Source organism: Lontra canadensis, unplaced genomic scaffold, assembly GCF_010015895.1.
Source record: "Lontra canadensis isolate GAN:19392208 unplaced genomic scaffold, GSC_riverotter_1.0 scaffold2, whole genome shotgun sequence".
Taxonomy (NCBI): Eukaryota; Metazoa; Chordata; class Mammalia; order Carnivora; family Mustelidae; genus Lontra; species Lontra canadensis.
Window position 1 is genome coordinate 15,984,875 of NW_022630996.1, and position 15,490 is coordinate 16,000,364.

At 40.4% G+C, this 15,490-nt stretch overlaps 1 protein-coding gene across 2 annotated transcripts in view; it reads left to right on the forward strand.

Annotated features, from left to right (window-relative positions):
• Positions 1-4,101: 4,101 nt before the first annotated feature.
• TNPO3 (transportin 3) overlaps positions 4,102-15,490 on the forward strand; it is an 82,871-nt gene continuing 71,482 nt past the window's right edge. Inside the window, exon 1 of one of the 2 annotated variants that reach the window (XM_032869520.1) lies at positions 4,102-4,394. In XM_032869520.1, coding sequence (XP_032725411.1) covers positions 4,275-4,394 — 120 coding nt within the window. In that variant the 5' untranslated portion in view covers positions 4,102-4,274. The remainder of the gene's footprint in view (positions 4,395-15,490) is intronic. The other variant, XM_032869528.1, reaches the window with a different exon arrangement.

Sequence of the window (15,490 nt, forward strand, 5' to 3'; positions counted from 1 at the left end):
GACGAAACTCATCATCTCCACCCTTGCACCCCTCCCCACTACTACAAAAGCTGTTTTTACTTCTGGGTTCCATACTCAGAAGCCTGGTTTCACTTTCTTGTCCTCACAACTGAAAGCTCAATCACCATATCAAAGTTCTTCGTATTTACCTTAAATATCCATGTCTCCTTCCCTCAGCACTGCTGTGTCACTCTAGGCCACCACATCTCACCAGGATTACTACAAGCTGTTTTTTTTAAACCATCTTATTTATTTGACATTTTATTTATTTGACAGAGAGAGAGAAAGCACAAGCAGGGGGAGTAGTAGAGGGAGATCAAGAAGCAGACTCCCCCCTGAGTGCAGAGCCCACTGTGAGGGCTTGATCCTAGGACCCCAGGATCATGACCTGAGCTGAAGGCAGATGCTTAATTGACTGAGCTACCCAGGTGCCCCTACAAGTTTCTTACTTCTGTTTTTGCCCCCTCACCCACTTAGTGTTCCAACTAGATTGATTTTTCCGACTAAAGAGCAAGGAGACAAGTTATTTAAAACATTTACTATATACCCACTGTATATTAGACAATGGTTTGAGGACATGAAGAGGAGTAGAACACTATGGGTGGGGTTGTTTGTTTGTTTTGGCAAATATTGGCCAAATATCTACGTGGTATTTTACGAATTCTAATCACAAAATTTTTAAAAATAATGGTTTTATTGACATATGATTCACATACCATAACATTCATCCTAAAGATGTATAAAATGGTTTTTAGGGGTGCCTGGGTGGCTCAGTCATTAAGCATCTGCCTTATGTTCAGGTCATGATCCCAGGGTTCTGGGATTGAGCCCCACATCAAGCCCTGCATCAGGCTCCCTGCTCAGCAGGAACTTCTCCCTCTCCCACTCCCCCTGCTTGTACTCCCTCTCTCACTATCCCTCTCTCTGTCAAATAAATAAATAAAATCTTAAAAAAAATGGTTTTTATATTCACAAAGTTGTGCAACCATCACCACTAACTCCAGAATATTCTGTCTCTCCTCATGTCCCTGCCGCCTGGCAACCACTAATATATTTTCTGTTTCTAGAGATTTGCCTACTCTAGTATTTTAAATTAATGAAATCATATCATATGTGGCCTTTTTGTGGGGGAGGGTCTGGCTGCTTTCACTTAGTATTTTCTTTTAAAATTTTATTTTTATTTATTTGACAGAGGGAGAAATCTTAAGTAGGCAGAGAAGCAGTCAGAGAGAGAGAGGGAAGCAGGCTCCCCTGCTGAGCAGGGAGTCCTATGTGGGGCTTGATCCGAGGATCCTGAGATGATGACTTGAGCCTCAGGCAGAGGCTTAACCCACTGAGTCACCCAGGCACCCCTCACTTAGTATGTTTTCAAGGTTCATCCACATTGTAGCTTGTATCAGTATTTCGTTCCTTTATTTATTTATTTTTAAAGATTTTGTTTATTTTCATTCCTTTATTTTTTAAATTAAAATAACATAGACTTATTTTCTCATAGTTGGAAGTCCTGGGTCAGCATATTGATGAGACCAAATTTTCCTGAGGCCTTTCTCCTTGGCTTGCAGATGGGTATTTCATTCCCTTAATATTTAATATTCTGTCATATGGATATATCACATTTTGTTCATTTATCAGTTGGTGGGCTTAGGGTTGATTTCACATTTTGGCTATTATAAATAATGCTGTGAACATTCAAGTACAAGTGTATGTATGTATACACCTAGGAGTGGAACTGCTGGGTCATATGGTAAATTTAGCCTTTTGAAGAATTGCCAGACTGTTTTTCAAATTTTCAAATTCAAAAATTTATAATCCTACTAGCAGTGTGTGAGGGTTTTGGTCTTTCCACATTCTTACCAACACTAATGTCTTTTTGTTTGTTTGTTTGTTTGCCATTTTAGGGACTATGAAGCGGGATCTTATTATGGTTTTGTATACCTTCCTTGGAGAAATATCTATTCAAATCCGTTGCCTATTTAAAAAATTGAATTGTCTTTTCGTTGTTGAATTGTAAGAGTACCTTATATATTCTGGATGGTAATCCTTTAGTTACATGATTTGCAGAAATTTTCTTGCATTTTGTGGATTGTCGTTTCACTTTTTTTTTTTTAAGGTTTTATACATTTATTTGACAGAGAGAGAGAGAGCACAAGTAGGCAGAGAGGGGGGAAGCAGGCTCCCTGCTGAGCAGAGAGCCCGATGTGGGGCTTGATCCCAGGACCCTGGGATCATGACCTGAGCCCAAGGCAGAGGCTTTAACCCACTGAGCCACCCAGAGGCCCCTTATTTCACTTTCTTAATTGTGCCCTTTGACACACAAAAGTTTTTAGTTTTGATGAAGTACAATTTATCTATTTTTCTTTTTGTTGTTGCACTTTTGGTGCCATATCTAAGAAACTATTGCCTAATCCAAGATCATGAAGATACAGTCCTATTTTCTTCCAAGGGTCTTATAGTTTTAGCTCTTACATTTAGATTCTGGGATTTATTTTTTCATTTATGTGCAAGGTAGGTTCAACATCATTCTTTAGCTTGTGAATATTCACAGAACTTTTAAATTGTTTTGAATTGAATTGAATTGCAATTAGACTATAAACTCCATGAGGACCGAGACCAAAATGATCTATTTTTTTTCTGAATGAATGGATGAATTAGGTTGCCAGAGTATCAAGTTTCTTTTTTCTCTGAAATCATATCAATTCTGTGCAGTAACACTGTTTCCATTATGATGTTGGCAGTTCAGATATGTTGACAATAACAATTCAGAAATGAATACACAGGCTGATAGGAATTGTATTATTTAATAGGCTTTGTGGTAGTGAAACTGATTTGCAGTCAAATCCTGACTTTAAGAACTGTGTAACCTTGGGCAAAGTACATTACCTACTTCTTATTATATAAAATGGAGATTTAGAGGCACCTGGGTGGCTCAATTGGTTAAGTGTCTGCCTTGGGCTCAGTCATGATCCCAGGGTCCTGGGATCCAGCCCCACATTTGGCTCCCTGCTCAGCAGGGAGCTTGCGTCTCCCTCTCCTGCTTCCCCTACTTATGTTCTCTCTCCCTGTCACTCTGTCAAATAAATAAATAAAATCTTCAAAAATAAAGAAATAAAATGGGGATTTAGTTGGTGCAGCTGTCAAAAGGATTCTATCAGATCTTTTAACTACAGTGCTTTACACATTTTAAGCATTCATCAAATAGTGCATTTATTATTGAAAAGGACTAGCAGCAATGTTCTGAAATCCAGTAACAATACTTTTGTCCAAAATTTCTTCAGCATGCAGATTCCAGGATTCCTATTTTCTTTTGTGAACTGAGAACTGTTAGAGCATTGATTTTTGATTCGGAAAGACATACACAAAAATTCAATTCAATGTATAAATGACCCTAAAGATGTATGTAAATACTCTGGAGTTCAGAGTGTCCTGAGCAATAGAATAAACTACTTTTTTGGGTTAAGAACTTAGTAGACAAGGGGCTGAGCAGGGATTGTAGGCGTTTTGGATTCATCTCAGTATAGCACATATTTTCAGTTTTGCACATTGCTTGATTACGTGTCTGTCTCATCCACCAGAGTCCGCAGACACCCTGTCTTCAGTCATCTTTGCATTTCAGTACTGTGGACACTGCACGGATGGTTTAGTTGAGCCGCCTTGTCAAAGGGCGTCAGAAAAGATCCCTGGACAGACCTCGGACCCACTGCCAAGGACGGAAGAGCGGCTCAGGTATGGAACACACGTGGGTCATACCGCTCCAGTCGTAAGCAAGTTACTGAGAGAACCACAACCGACTGCCTCTTCCCGGCTTCTGGCCCTACAGGGACACTTCCGGGAGGGGGCGGGGAGACAAGAGGAGGCGTGCTGGGAAGGAGGGCGTTTGAGCTGCACCCGGCGGAAGTGTGCCAAAGATATTGGTGCTTCAGCTTCCGGTCCGGGTTAACGCGCCTTGGGTATACTGCGTGGTTTGTGTGGCGCGGGGACAGACTTCTGAGGGCAATTCAGTGGGTGAGGAGGCGAGTATTGGCGTCTGAACTCAGAAGTTTGGAGTCTAGTGGGAGGATAGGAAAAAAAGCAAGGAACCCGAATACAATCTAACCTCTGTTTCCGAGGGGGCAACTTGCACGGGAACTCCTCTGCCCTGGTAACGGCCAAAGAGGAGATGGCGCCAGTCAGGGAGCGGCCGTGGCCGACACAGTGAGGAAGCTTGAAGGCGGAGCAACCGGAGAAGCCTCGGGAGAACAGCCAAAGCCGTCGCTGCCGCTACCACTGCCACCACCATGGAAGGGGCAAAGCCGACTTTGCAGCTCGTATACCAGGCAGTGCAGGCGCTTTACCACGACCCAGATCCCAGCGGAAAGGAGCGCGCCTCGTTTTGGCTTGGGGAGCTGCAGCGTTCGGTGAGGGGCCCTGCGAGGCCGTTCTGCGCCGCGGGGCAAGGGCGGGGTGGGTCCTAGGCTCGAGCTCGAGCTTGAACCCGGCGGTTGGCCTCGTGAGATGCTCCTTAGGGAGGAGCTGCCGCCGCGGGGTGGGGCTGCGAGGCTACATTTACGCCGCTTTTCGGAAGCGAGTCTCAGCTGGACGGTCGCGAACTGGCCCTGTCCCCACCCCGTACAACCTGATTTGTAGGTCCCGTACTCGCTTGTGGCAACGATCTGGTTCTCTTTAAGTTTTACGCTTGCTGCTTGCTTCTTAGGCCCTGCTTTCCCGTGTAGCTTCCTTCAGTCAAATCCAGTCCCGATCTTTCTCCATCTTCCACTTAACGGATGCTTTATCCCTCTCCTCTTGGTGTCCCAGTGTTGGGGTCTGGCAATTCCATCCTAGTCCTAGCCTTGCACTTCATTGTGCCTTACTGATTTTTCACTAAGGAACAGTGATAGTTTGGGTCTGTTATTCTCGAAACTTCTCAGGTTTCTAGATTCTTTTACACGTGAATTTCCTCCGTGTTTGGAGTACAACGTGATGTAAAGAAAAAAATACCAGTTTCTGGTTTCAGAAAATCCTTGCAGTTCACATCTTGCAGCACGTTTGTTCTCTAACCTTGTTTTTTCCCCCTTTTTAGATTCTTTGTAAGATCCTGCATTGATTATTCCATATGTCTGTGTGAACATCCGGTGAGGGGTTTAGGGGTTTAATTTCACCCTGGTAAACCTATTGTATCTCTGCATTCTTTGATTCACGTGCCTTTCTTTTCTCTAATTTTTTAAAAAAGATTTTATTTATTTATTTGACGGGTCACAAGTAGGCAGGCAGAGAGAGAGGGGGAAGCAGGCTCCTAGCAGAATAGGGGGAGCCCGATGTGGGGATCGATCCCAGGACCCTGAAATCACGACCCCAGCCAAAGGCAGAGGCTTAACCCACTGAGCCACCCAGGTGCCCCATTTTCCTCTAAATTTCATACCTAGTTTTTCTGTGCTTTATATGTATACTTGGTGAAGTATACATATAAGTGTGTGTGTATACTTGGTGATCTTGCTGACTTTACCTTTCTTATTTTTGCATTTTATATTCCCAAGCTTTTTTTTTTTTTTTTAGATTTTTATTTATTTGACACATCACAAGTAGGCAGAGAGAGGGGAGGGGAAGCAGGCTCCCCACTGAGCAGAGTTGGCTGCCTTGAGAGGAGTAGCAGTGATTTTTCAAGGAGGGGGCTGGAGGAATAAATATATTGACCTTATTCCCCTACACTTCTGGGATTCTTCTTTGAGTAAACCCAACCAAAAGCTTGGGGACACCAGAACCTGTTGATATAGTCCACATAGGTCAACATACTGGGGCGAAAAGCAATAAGGAAGAGTGGAAAAGTGGATCTGGAAAACATCTAGTGCATTCCCACATCATTTTTAGGCAACTTCAGCAACCGGGTTCACAACTCAGCTGACATTTCAGCCCCTAATTCCTTTACTTCCTTTTCTCAGCCTGAGGGTTACAGTGTCACATCTTGGATCTTTTCATTAGTAAAAAGTCACCAACCCCTCAAGTCACTAACTCAGCCACATGGTCACACAGTGGTACCCTGAATCTTGTCATTTTTGGAAAGTCACCAGCCTGGGGGGTGCCTGGCTGGCTCAGTTGGTAGAGTATGCAGCCCTTGTTCTTGCAGTCATGAGCTCAAGACCCATGTTGGTGTAGAGCTTACTTAAAATAATGGAGGGGGCGGGTACCTGGCTGGCTAAGTTGGTTAAGCTCAGGTCTTTATCTCAGGGTCTTGAGTTTAAAACTCAAGTTGGGCTCCACATTGGGCTCCATGCTGGGTGTGGAACCTACTTAAAAAAAAAAAATCACCAGCCCCCTACATCACTAACTCAGGTATCTGCTCTGATCACAACCCACTCTTCCAGTTTGTTGGTTTAAGAATTCAAGTAACCTGTAGGCATTTTTTGAGATCTATAATTTTTGAAAATTTTTGAAATCTATAATTTTAATTTCTATCAAAATTAAAAAGTTATGGGGCACTTGGGTGGCCCAGTCAGTTAAGCTTCCCACTCTTGATTTTGGCTCAGGTCATGATCTCAGGGTTGTGAGATCCAGCCCCTGCGTGGGGCTCTGCACTGGGCAGGGAACCTGCTTAAGATTCTCTCTCCTCGCACCCTGACCCCTCACTCACATGCTCCCTCAATTAAAAACAAACAAACAGAAATCCCCCCCCAAAAGTAGTTATATTTTAAAACTTAAAATATTTTATTTTACTTTATTTTTAAAAAGATTTTATTTATTTATTTTACAGAGAGCAAGAGAGGGAACACAAACGGGTAGTGGGAGAGGGAGAAGCAGGTTTTCCCGAGGAACAGGTAGCCTGACATGGGGCTCAGTTCTAGGACCCTGGGATCACAACCCGAGCCAAAGGCAGATGCTGAACAGCTGAGCCACCCAGGCGCCCCTAAAACTTAAAATATTTTAAAATAAACTTTTAAAACTTTTAAAAGTTATAAAGTGGTAACTTTACAAGAAAAAGGCCTGTTGCATCTCTCTAACATAGGTCTATCAGTTTTGGTTAAATACACACAACATGCATTGTGAACCACATAGCATATATAACATGGTAATTTTTCTTTTTTTGTGCAAGTTTTCTTTTCCTGGTGGTAGTCATTACCTTTTTCTTTCACATATGCTTCATCTTCTATATATCTATAATAATTTGTTCAAAACTCTCTGAGTATGTAAATATTCTCTTACTGTGTTCACGTTGGTAATCTGCTTCCTTTTTTGGTAGAAGGAAACCTCTCCCTAGAGGTCTCTATCTTCCTGCTCCAGTCTGACCTTGTTATTCTCCAGGTCTGTTGCATAATTGTTGTCCTGGGATTTCTGTTTAACGCTCCTGGGGAATTATTTTCTCTTTCTTGTGTCAGATGCATTGAATCCTGGATCTCATGATCTTTTCTTGGATTGCTCCCTCATTTGATGGCTAGTTGAGAAGGGAACTTTTACTCCTTCTCCCTTGTATTTCTGTTGGTCTTTTTTTCTTGAATCACTTTTGTCCTGGAGCTATTCTCTGGATATAACTGGGGCTGCCAGTGGCAGGTGGGAGAATGAATCAGGGTATGGATCTTACCACTAAATATGTAGGCTTTAATTTAATCTATTTTCAATATGATATTCTTGTCCTTAGGTGAGTCTGTTGGCTAAGAGTCCAGAGTCCCTCTGCATCAATCTTTCCAAAGTAAATCTTGAATCTTCGGTGATGGTGGGAGGATGGTAGCCTGGCCACTCAGTCATGGAGGAAAATCTCAGTCTAACTGCTCATAGAGATTTTGAACCCACTCCTTTGTTTTTTGTTCCACCTATGCATCTGCCTTCAGATGTACCTGGTACTTTTAATTCCTGAGCATAACTGGAATTTGCTACATGAATCATTTTGCCCTCTTGGCTTCCCCTTTCTCATCCTGTCCTTCCTCTGAAAAATTTCAACTTTTTCAGACCTACTAAGATGGTTAACTCTTCCATTAGCATTCTGGTTTTCACAGTTTTGTTAATTTCAGTCATGTTTCCATTCTTTCTGTCCTTGTGGCACCGCCCCCCATTTTTTTTTTTTTTAGATTTTATTTATTCATTTGTCAGAGAGAGAGAGAGAGAGAGAGAGCGTGCGAGCACGTGAGCACAAGCAGGCAGAGTGGCAGGCCGAGGCAGAGAGAGAAGCAGGCTCCCCGTTGAGCAAGGAGCCTGATTCCGGATTCGATCCCAGGATCCCGGAATCATGACCTGAGCCCAAGGCAGCTGCTCAACCAACTGAGCCACCCAGGTGTCCCTTCTCCCCCGCATTTTTTAAAAATCTCTTTACTCTGATCTTAGTGGATTTTTTGGAAGAGATTTGTGGGCAAACAAAGGTGTTCAGTCAGTTCAATCATGTTAAACAAATCCCTGAATTAGTTCTTGAATTTCATGAAAACCTTATTCAGTTGACTGGCTCCTATTGTTTCTTCATTAGGTCTTGTCTTTACTTCTGTCTGATTTGGATTACAATGTCTGTCATTTAGTAATTTTCTTATATATACTATACCATCAGCCCTTCACCTCTGGTTTGGTAAAACTTCAGCATGTATAGCCAACTGCTTCTCCCTTCTCCTGTCAGGTCTAGGTGCCCTGCATCTCATTTTCTGAATTCTTAGGAACCTTGATCTCTTGGTTATTCTATCACTTGCATCTTCAGATTCCCTTTTGACTGGGTCCTTCCTATCAGGATTCACATAATTGTAGTATTTCCCACAGTAAGCAAATGGTTATAGTGGGGAGGAGAAGGGAGGTGGTAGAGAATGCTTCCTCCGTCCAATTTTGTTATTTCCTTAATTCTTTCGTACCTCTGTAGTTTTACTCTTTACCAATCTTGTCTTCTAATGAAGAAACTAATCCATCTTTTCAAAGCCCAGCCTGAATTCTTTCTTCTTGAAGCCTTAACTGATTCTCTTCAAATAAAGATAATTTCTGCCTCCACTGAACACCTAGAGCACTTTATATAATTGCATTTGTAATTTTTTTTTACCTTTTTGAAAATCTGTTTTGTTCCCCCTACTAGATTGTAGAATCGTTTTTATATATGATACAGTTGAGGGAATACTTTAATGGTTATTAAGAAAGCATGATCAAGATGCCTGACACAAAGTTTCTTAAAAATGTGTGTTGAGGGGCCCGTGGGTGTCTCAGTAGGTTAAGCCTCTGCCTTCTGCTCAGGTCATGATCTCAGGGTCCTGGGATGAGCCCCACATCGGGCTCTCTGCTCAGAGGGGAGCCTGCTTCCCCCTCTGTCTCTGCCTGCCTCTCTGCTACTTGGGATATCTGTCTCTCTGTCAAATAAATAAATAAAATCTTAAAAATAAAAAAAAGTGTGTTGTTGGGCACTTGGATGGTAGGTTAAACATTTTACTCTTGGTTTCTTCTCAGGTCATGATCTCAGGGCCCCACATGCTCAGTGTGAAGTCTGCCTTGTGCCTCTCCCTCTGCTCCTTCCCCTGCTTGTGCTTGCTCTCTCAGAAATAAATAAAATCTTTAAAAAAAAAAATGTGTGTTAAAGAATAGCTGCTTGTAGGTATCTCCGAAGGGATTAGTTGGTATCTCAAATGTGTCTTTATGGATTTCATTTATTTTTACTGCCTCTCTCTACCATACCCATGAGTAATTGAAAATAAACAATATTATTCAGCCTCCTATGAGGTTGTGTTCAGTGTTTCCATCCGTTTTTTTTTTTTCCCCAAAACAAAAACAAAAACAAAAAACAACCTTTGTGAGGGGTACCTAGGTGGCTCAGTTGGTTAAGCATCTGCCTTCAGCTCAGGTCATGATCTTAGGGTCCTGGGATCGAACCCAGCAGGGATTCTATTCCTCCCTCTCCCTCCCACTTATGCTCTCTCTTGCTCTTTCTCAAATGAATAAATATTCTTTAAAAGACTTGGATACAGAAAGGGGGAGGAACTTTTTGACTCAATAAAGCTTTCTCGAAGTAGTCACTAAATACAGATTAAAAGTCTGCTCTAGGGTAGTAACAGGCATAGTGTTTTAATTTTAAGTTTGTTGTTAAGGAATGATTTGCCTGTTTTGTTGGAAAGCCGTTTTGAAGAATACACATTTTGGAAAGATGTATCACTTCCCTCTAACTCTCCCTTCACTAATCTTAAAGTCATTTAGTAGCATTCTAATGACGTGGTGACTATAGATTTGGTTTAAGGATATAATTTAGATGTGGTTTAGTCCATGCTCTATAAGTTAGCATCTTTTCTCTTTTTCTGGTATTTATATAAAATAACCATTTGCCAAAGAATCTATATTCATTACTCTAAATTTTTTTTTTCTGACAAAATTCTTGGAAACAGCCTAAAGCCGTTGTTTTGATGTGTGAGATAGGCAGGTATCACTAATATCCAGAGTATTTTAAAATAAAGCAAGTTATTTTGAGACAGATCTTAAAAAAAGCCTATCTAACAGGGAACCGTTCTGAACACTTTGTCCGCTCTGGTAACCCAAGTGAGGAGACCATGTAGAAAGCAAGCAACAGAAGGTAAGACCATCTCTTTGTACAGCTAATGAATTATGCTGTGCATTTGTTCTAATTTTGTAATTTATTTATTTATTTTTATTTATTTATTTTTTAAAGATTTTATTTATTTGACAGACAGATCACAAGTAGGCAGAGAGGCAGGCAGAGAGAGAGGAGGAAGCAGGCTCCCCGCTGAGCAGAAAGCCCGATGCGGGGCTCGATCCCAGGACCCTGAGATTATGACCTGAGCCGAAGGCAGAGGCTTTAATCCACTGAGCCACCCAGGTGCCCCTCTAATTTTGTAATTTAGATTATAAGGAGACTGTTATAGAGATAATCTGTTGGTCAGAGGTTAGCTCAAAAATTTTTTTTTGAAGATTTGTGTATTTGTTTATTTGACAGAGAGATCACAAGTAGGCAGAGAGGCAGGCAGAGAGGGAGGGGGGATGCAGGCTCCCCGCTGAGCAGAGAGCCCAATGCTGGACTCATGATCTCATGACCTGAGCCGAAGGCCTAGGCCCAACCCTCTGAGCCACCCAGGTGCCCCTACCTCAAAAATTTTATATTCAGCCTGGAAACTGAAAAGGAATGATGAAATCATAAAAAGCATCAATCAAATGAAATGCTCTGATGGACTAAGTTGACATTGTCATGTTTGGTTTGTCACATATCCTTGGGAATTTTCTTCTAAATATCCTGTCAGGAAAGTCATGGGTCATGGAATGTCAGTTTCACATTTCTTTCTTAATAATTTTCCTCTCTGGAATTTGATTCTTTAGCGTAGTTCAAAAAACCTAGGGTCTTTGGTTTTTCTTTTAGCAATTGCAGTTATTGACTTGACTTACCTGAAAATCTGGGCTTTTTTATGCTTATGCTTTCATCCTCCAGTTAAGTGACTCTTAAAACATGGCATGCTTTTGAAAGGAAAGCCTTCTAGAAAAGACAAAATGTTCGTCTACAGATTCTTTTTTTTTTTTTTAAAGATTTTATTTATTTATTTGACAGACAGAGATCACAGGTAGGCAGAGAGACAGGCAGAGAGAGAAGGGGAAACAGGCTCCCCGCTGAGCAGAGAGCCTGATGCGGGGCTCTATCCCAGGACTCTGAGATCATGACCTGAGCTGAAGGCAGAGGCTTTAACCCACTGAGCCACCCAGGCGCCCCTCGTCTACAGATTCTGTGGGTCATTTAATTCAATGAATAAGAATACTATATGTCTTGCATTGCTGAAAACTGGAAACACATAAATGATAAAAACCAGAGACCTTTATTCCAGAGTTTAATAATCTGGCTGGGTCATCTACTATGGTAGCCCTTAGCCAGATGGCTATTGTGGTTACTTAAATGAATTAAAATTAAATAAAAGTTAAAATCAGTTCCTTATTTGCCACATTCCAAGTCTTAGTGCAAATACAGATATTTCATATCTTTGGTGTATTGGAGACTGTGAGTGAGAATTTGTGATGGTATTTATGTTGGCATGGTAGTCTGTTAGCTGGTGGCATTCATCCATGTTTGGATTAGTTTATTTCTTGTCTCCCCAGGCTTTGGACCAGAGTTGGTAGTGCGATTCAGGATATAAAATTATCAGGGTAGTGCTGCATTTTCTAATTATAACACAGTTTTCTTCCAAAGCTTTCCAGATAGTTCTTCATTTTTTTTTTCATGTTGATTGCACTGATATCTGTAAGGAAGATGGAAAATAGATTGCATATATATTTTTTTAACTGTGGTAAAACATCCATGACATAAATAACCATTTTTAGGTATACAGTGCAGTGGCATTGTACGTTCATGTTGTTGTGCGGCCATCACCACCACTGGTCTCTAGAACTTTTTCACTCTAGAACTTTTTCCCACACTAAAACTCTATACCTATTAAATAATAACTGTCCATTCCCTCTTCTCTCCAGCCCTTGGCAGCACCAGTCTACTTTTTGTCTCTATGAATTTGATTATCCCAGGTACCTTACACAAGTACAGTCTTAGGCTGTTTGTACTTTTGTGTCTTGTTTATTTCACTTAGGTTCATTCATGTCTTTAAGGTTCATTCATGATCATTCCTTTTTAAAAATTGCATTAAAATCTACATAACATAAAATTCACCATGTAACCACTTTAAAGTGTACAGATTAATGGGTTTAAGTGCATTCATGTTGTGCATACATCACCGCCATCCATCTCCAAACTTTTTCATCTTGTAAAAATAAAACTCTACTTATTAAATACAGTTAACTCCCCATTTTCCCCTTCCTGTGTTCCAGCCCCTAGCAACCTGCTTTCTATCTCTCTGAATTTCATTACTCTAGGTACCTCATATATATGGAATCATACAGTATTTCAACTTTTGTGACTGGATTATTTATGTAGCATAATGTCCTCAGGGTTCATCCATAGTATATCATTTGTCAGAATTTCATCCTCTTTTAAGGCTGAATAATAATGTACATACCACATTTTGTTTATCCACTCATCTGTCAATGAACACTTGGGTTGCTGCTACCTTTTGGCTATTGCAAGTAATGCTGTTATGAGCATGGGTATACAAAGACCTTTTGGAGTCCAGCTTTCAGTTCTTTTCAGTTATGTATCCAGAAAGGGAATTGCTGGTCATACAGTAATTCTGCTTGTTTTCTCGTTTGTTTGTTTTGAGGAACTGCCATACTGTTTCCCAGATGTTAACAGAATTCTAAGCTCTGTTGAACTTAAAAACAAATTTAATTCATAGGAAGTCGAGATTGCTCAGATTACCTCTCCTGTATTTTTCTAGCGTGCACCCTGGTACTGAAATAACTGCCCGAGAGTGTTTTACTGCTGCACAGGTGACGTCTCAAATAGAAGCTTTATTTCTCTTTATTGGAAGTTCATAGTGTTGCTAAAGGAGAAAATTTTGTAGCGTTTGGCATGTAGAACTCCTTAAAAATACTGACTTAATTTTCCTTTTTGGTCGAGTTTCCAAAATGACAATATTATGAAACTTTGTTTTTTTTTCTTCTGGTAAGAAATTTTCTGTTAATGGAGTTTACATTATGTATTTACTTATTTTTGTCTCAAGCCCATACCACAGTTCTTTTCAGTTTTTCCTTTGTATTCATTGTTTTCTTGTATTTTGTTTCAGCCATAGTATTATAATACTTAAATAGCCCTAGAATAGAAGAATATATTTGGAATTAGACCTGAAAATATACATGTTTTTTATGTAAGGATTCAGAGTTTTCTAACTTCAGTACTTTTTTTTTTGTAAAGAATACTTTAAGCTAGACATTTCACATTCATATAAGATTGAAAAACTTGAATCTTTAGCGTAGTGTTAACATATGCTTAACATGTCTGATAATGTCCTCATTCTTCTGGTTTATACGAGTTGTTATAAAACTTGGCTCACATGGGCAGGAATAGAGACCAGTGATGAAAGGAAATACGTTTTCTATATTTTTGGCTTTTAGGAAGTACTTACCTCAGCTTTGTTTCACATGGTTTCAAGCTTGGCATTTCCTACTTTTTTTTTTTTTTTAAAGATTTTATTTATTTGACAGAGATCATAAGTAGGCAGAGAGGCAGGTAGAGAGAGAGAGGAAGGGAAGCAGGCTCCCTGCTGAGCAGAGAGCCCGATGCGGGGCTCGATGCGGGGTTCGATGCGGGGCTCGATCCCAGAACCCTGAGATCATGACCTGAGCTGAAGGCAGAGGCTTCAACCCACTGAGCCACCCAGGCGCCCCAGCATTTCCTACTTTTAAAGTAGGACTACCTAGTATAATTAGTAAGGCCCACGGCAAGCAGGCAAGTAAAATGATTACTAAGGAATGCATGCTTTCGTCACTTGCAAAGTTGATTTTATGGATCCAGGTTTATCTCTTTTCAGGGCCATTCTTGAGGTTAATGTTCACGTACTTAGGTTATTGAGGATTTTAAATCCTGGATAGGGATTTTCTTACACTTGTCATGAAAATATTTTGGCAAGATTTCTTAGTACCATATTATGCGTGACTGACAGTCACATATTTGAGCCAGATTTCATTTGACAGTGTTCATTAGGGCTCAGAATTATTCGAAAATGCTTGTCCCAGAAACATGGGGGATCTCGTCAGAAACTGAGGAGGCCACAGGATTCAGTGCTGTCCTTTGGTCTTACTGATTCCCTTCATTGAAATCAAGATAGAACAGTGCATATGAATGCTGCAGTCTTCCGAAAGTTGACTTGAAGAGTCTTTGGAAGTTTCTTGTGGACTTTAAATAGCTTATGATTTTTTAAAGAAGTATTTTTAGCTAGGAATCTCTTCCCTCCCATAAGGGAAACAGTATCTCCCTATTAATTATTTATTCAATTATTGTGGAGATAGCTGTGAAAATGTTTAAATTGACTGAGTTTGTCTTTATACATAAGCCTTTTCGCTTCTAGAAAAGTTATTTAATGCACACAAGGGTATTCTGTGGGTATGGGAGCTGGCTAGTGGCTTTATGTGACTGTATTTCATTTACACTCTGGTTTTAAAGATGGGAGTTGTTTACTTATCACTGCTTTGGTGAAGATTTTAGCTAAGTTCAGACGAGATCAGGCGCGTTCAGGGTGGTATGGTCGTAGACTTAGCTAAGTTCATTTCATTTGGTTTCTGCATTTCAGGCCATCTTACAAAACACGTTATTTTGAAAAATACAGTTTTTAGGTAGTAATGATTATCTTTTAGGCGCCATAGTTCTTCTTAATACTCCTTCAAATCATTTTCTTTCCCTGCTAAGAAAACCATCAGAAAGTAACTTGTGACAGACCTAGCAGTTTGTCCTGTATTTGTAAAATCCTCATAAAACATTAGATACAAAGACTCAAGATAGTTGGCCAACTTAAAAAGTTCCTTTCTCTGTTTTCAAGTAAATTAGACTTACTCTTTTTTTTTTTAATCTGTCTCATGGGAATGATTTTTTTTTCTTGATTTGGGAAATTCTGGTTTTCTACTTCTTTACCACATTGTTATAGGGTATATGTCTAAAGATTTGTGTTCTTGGACTGATAGTTTTTTGGGGGGGTTTTGTCTT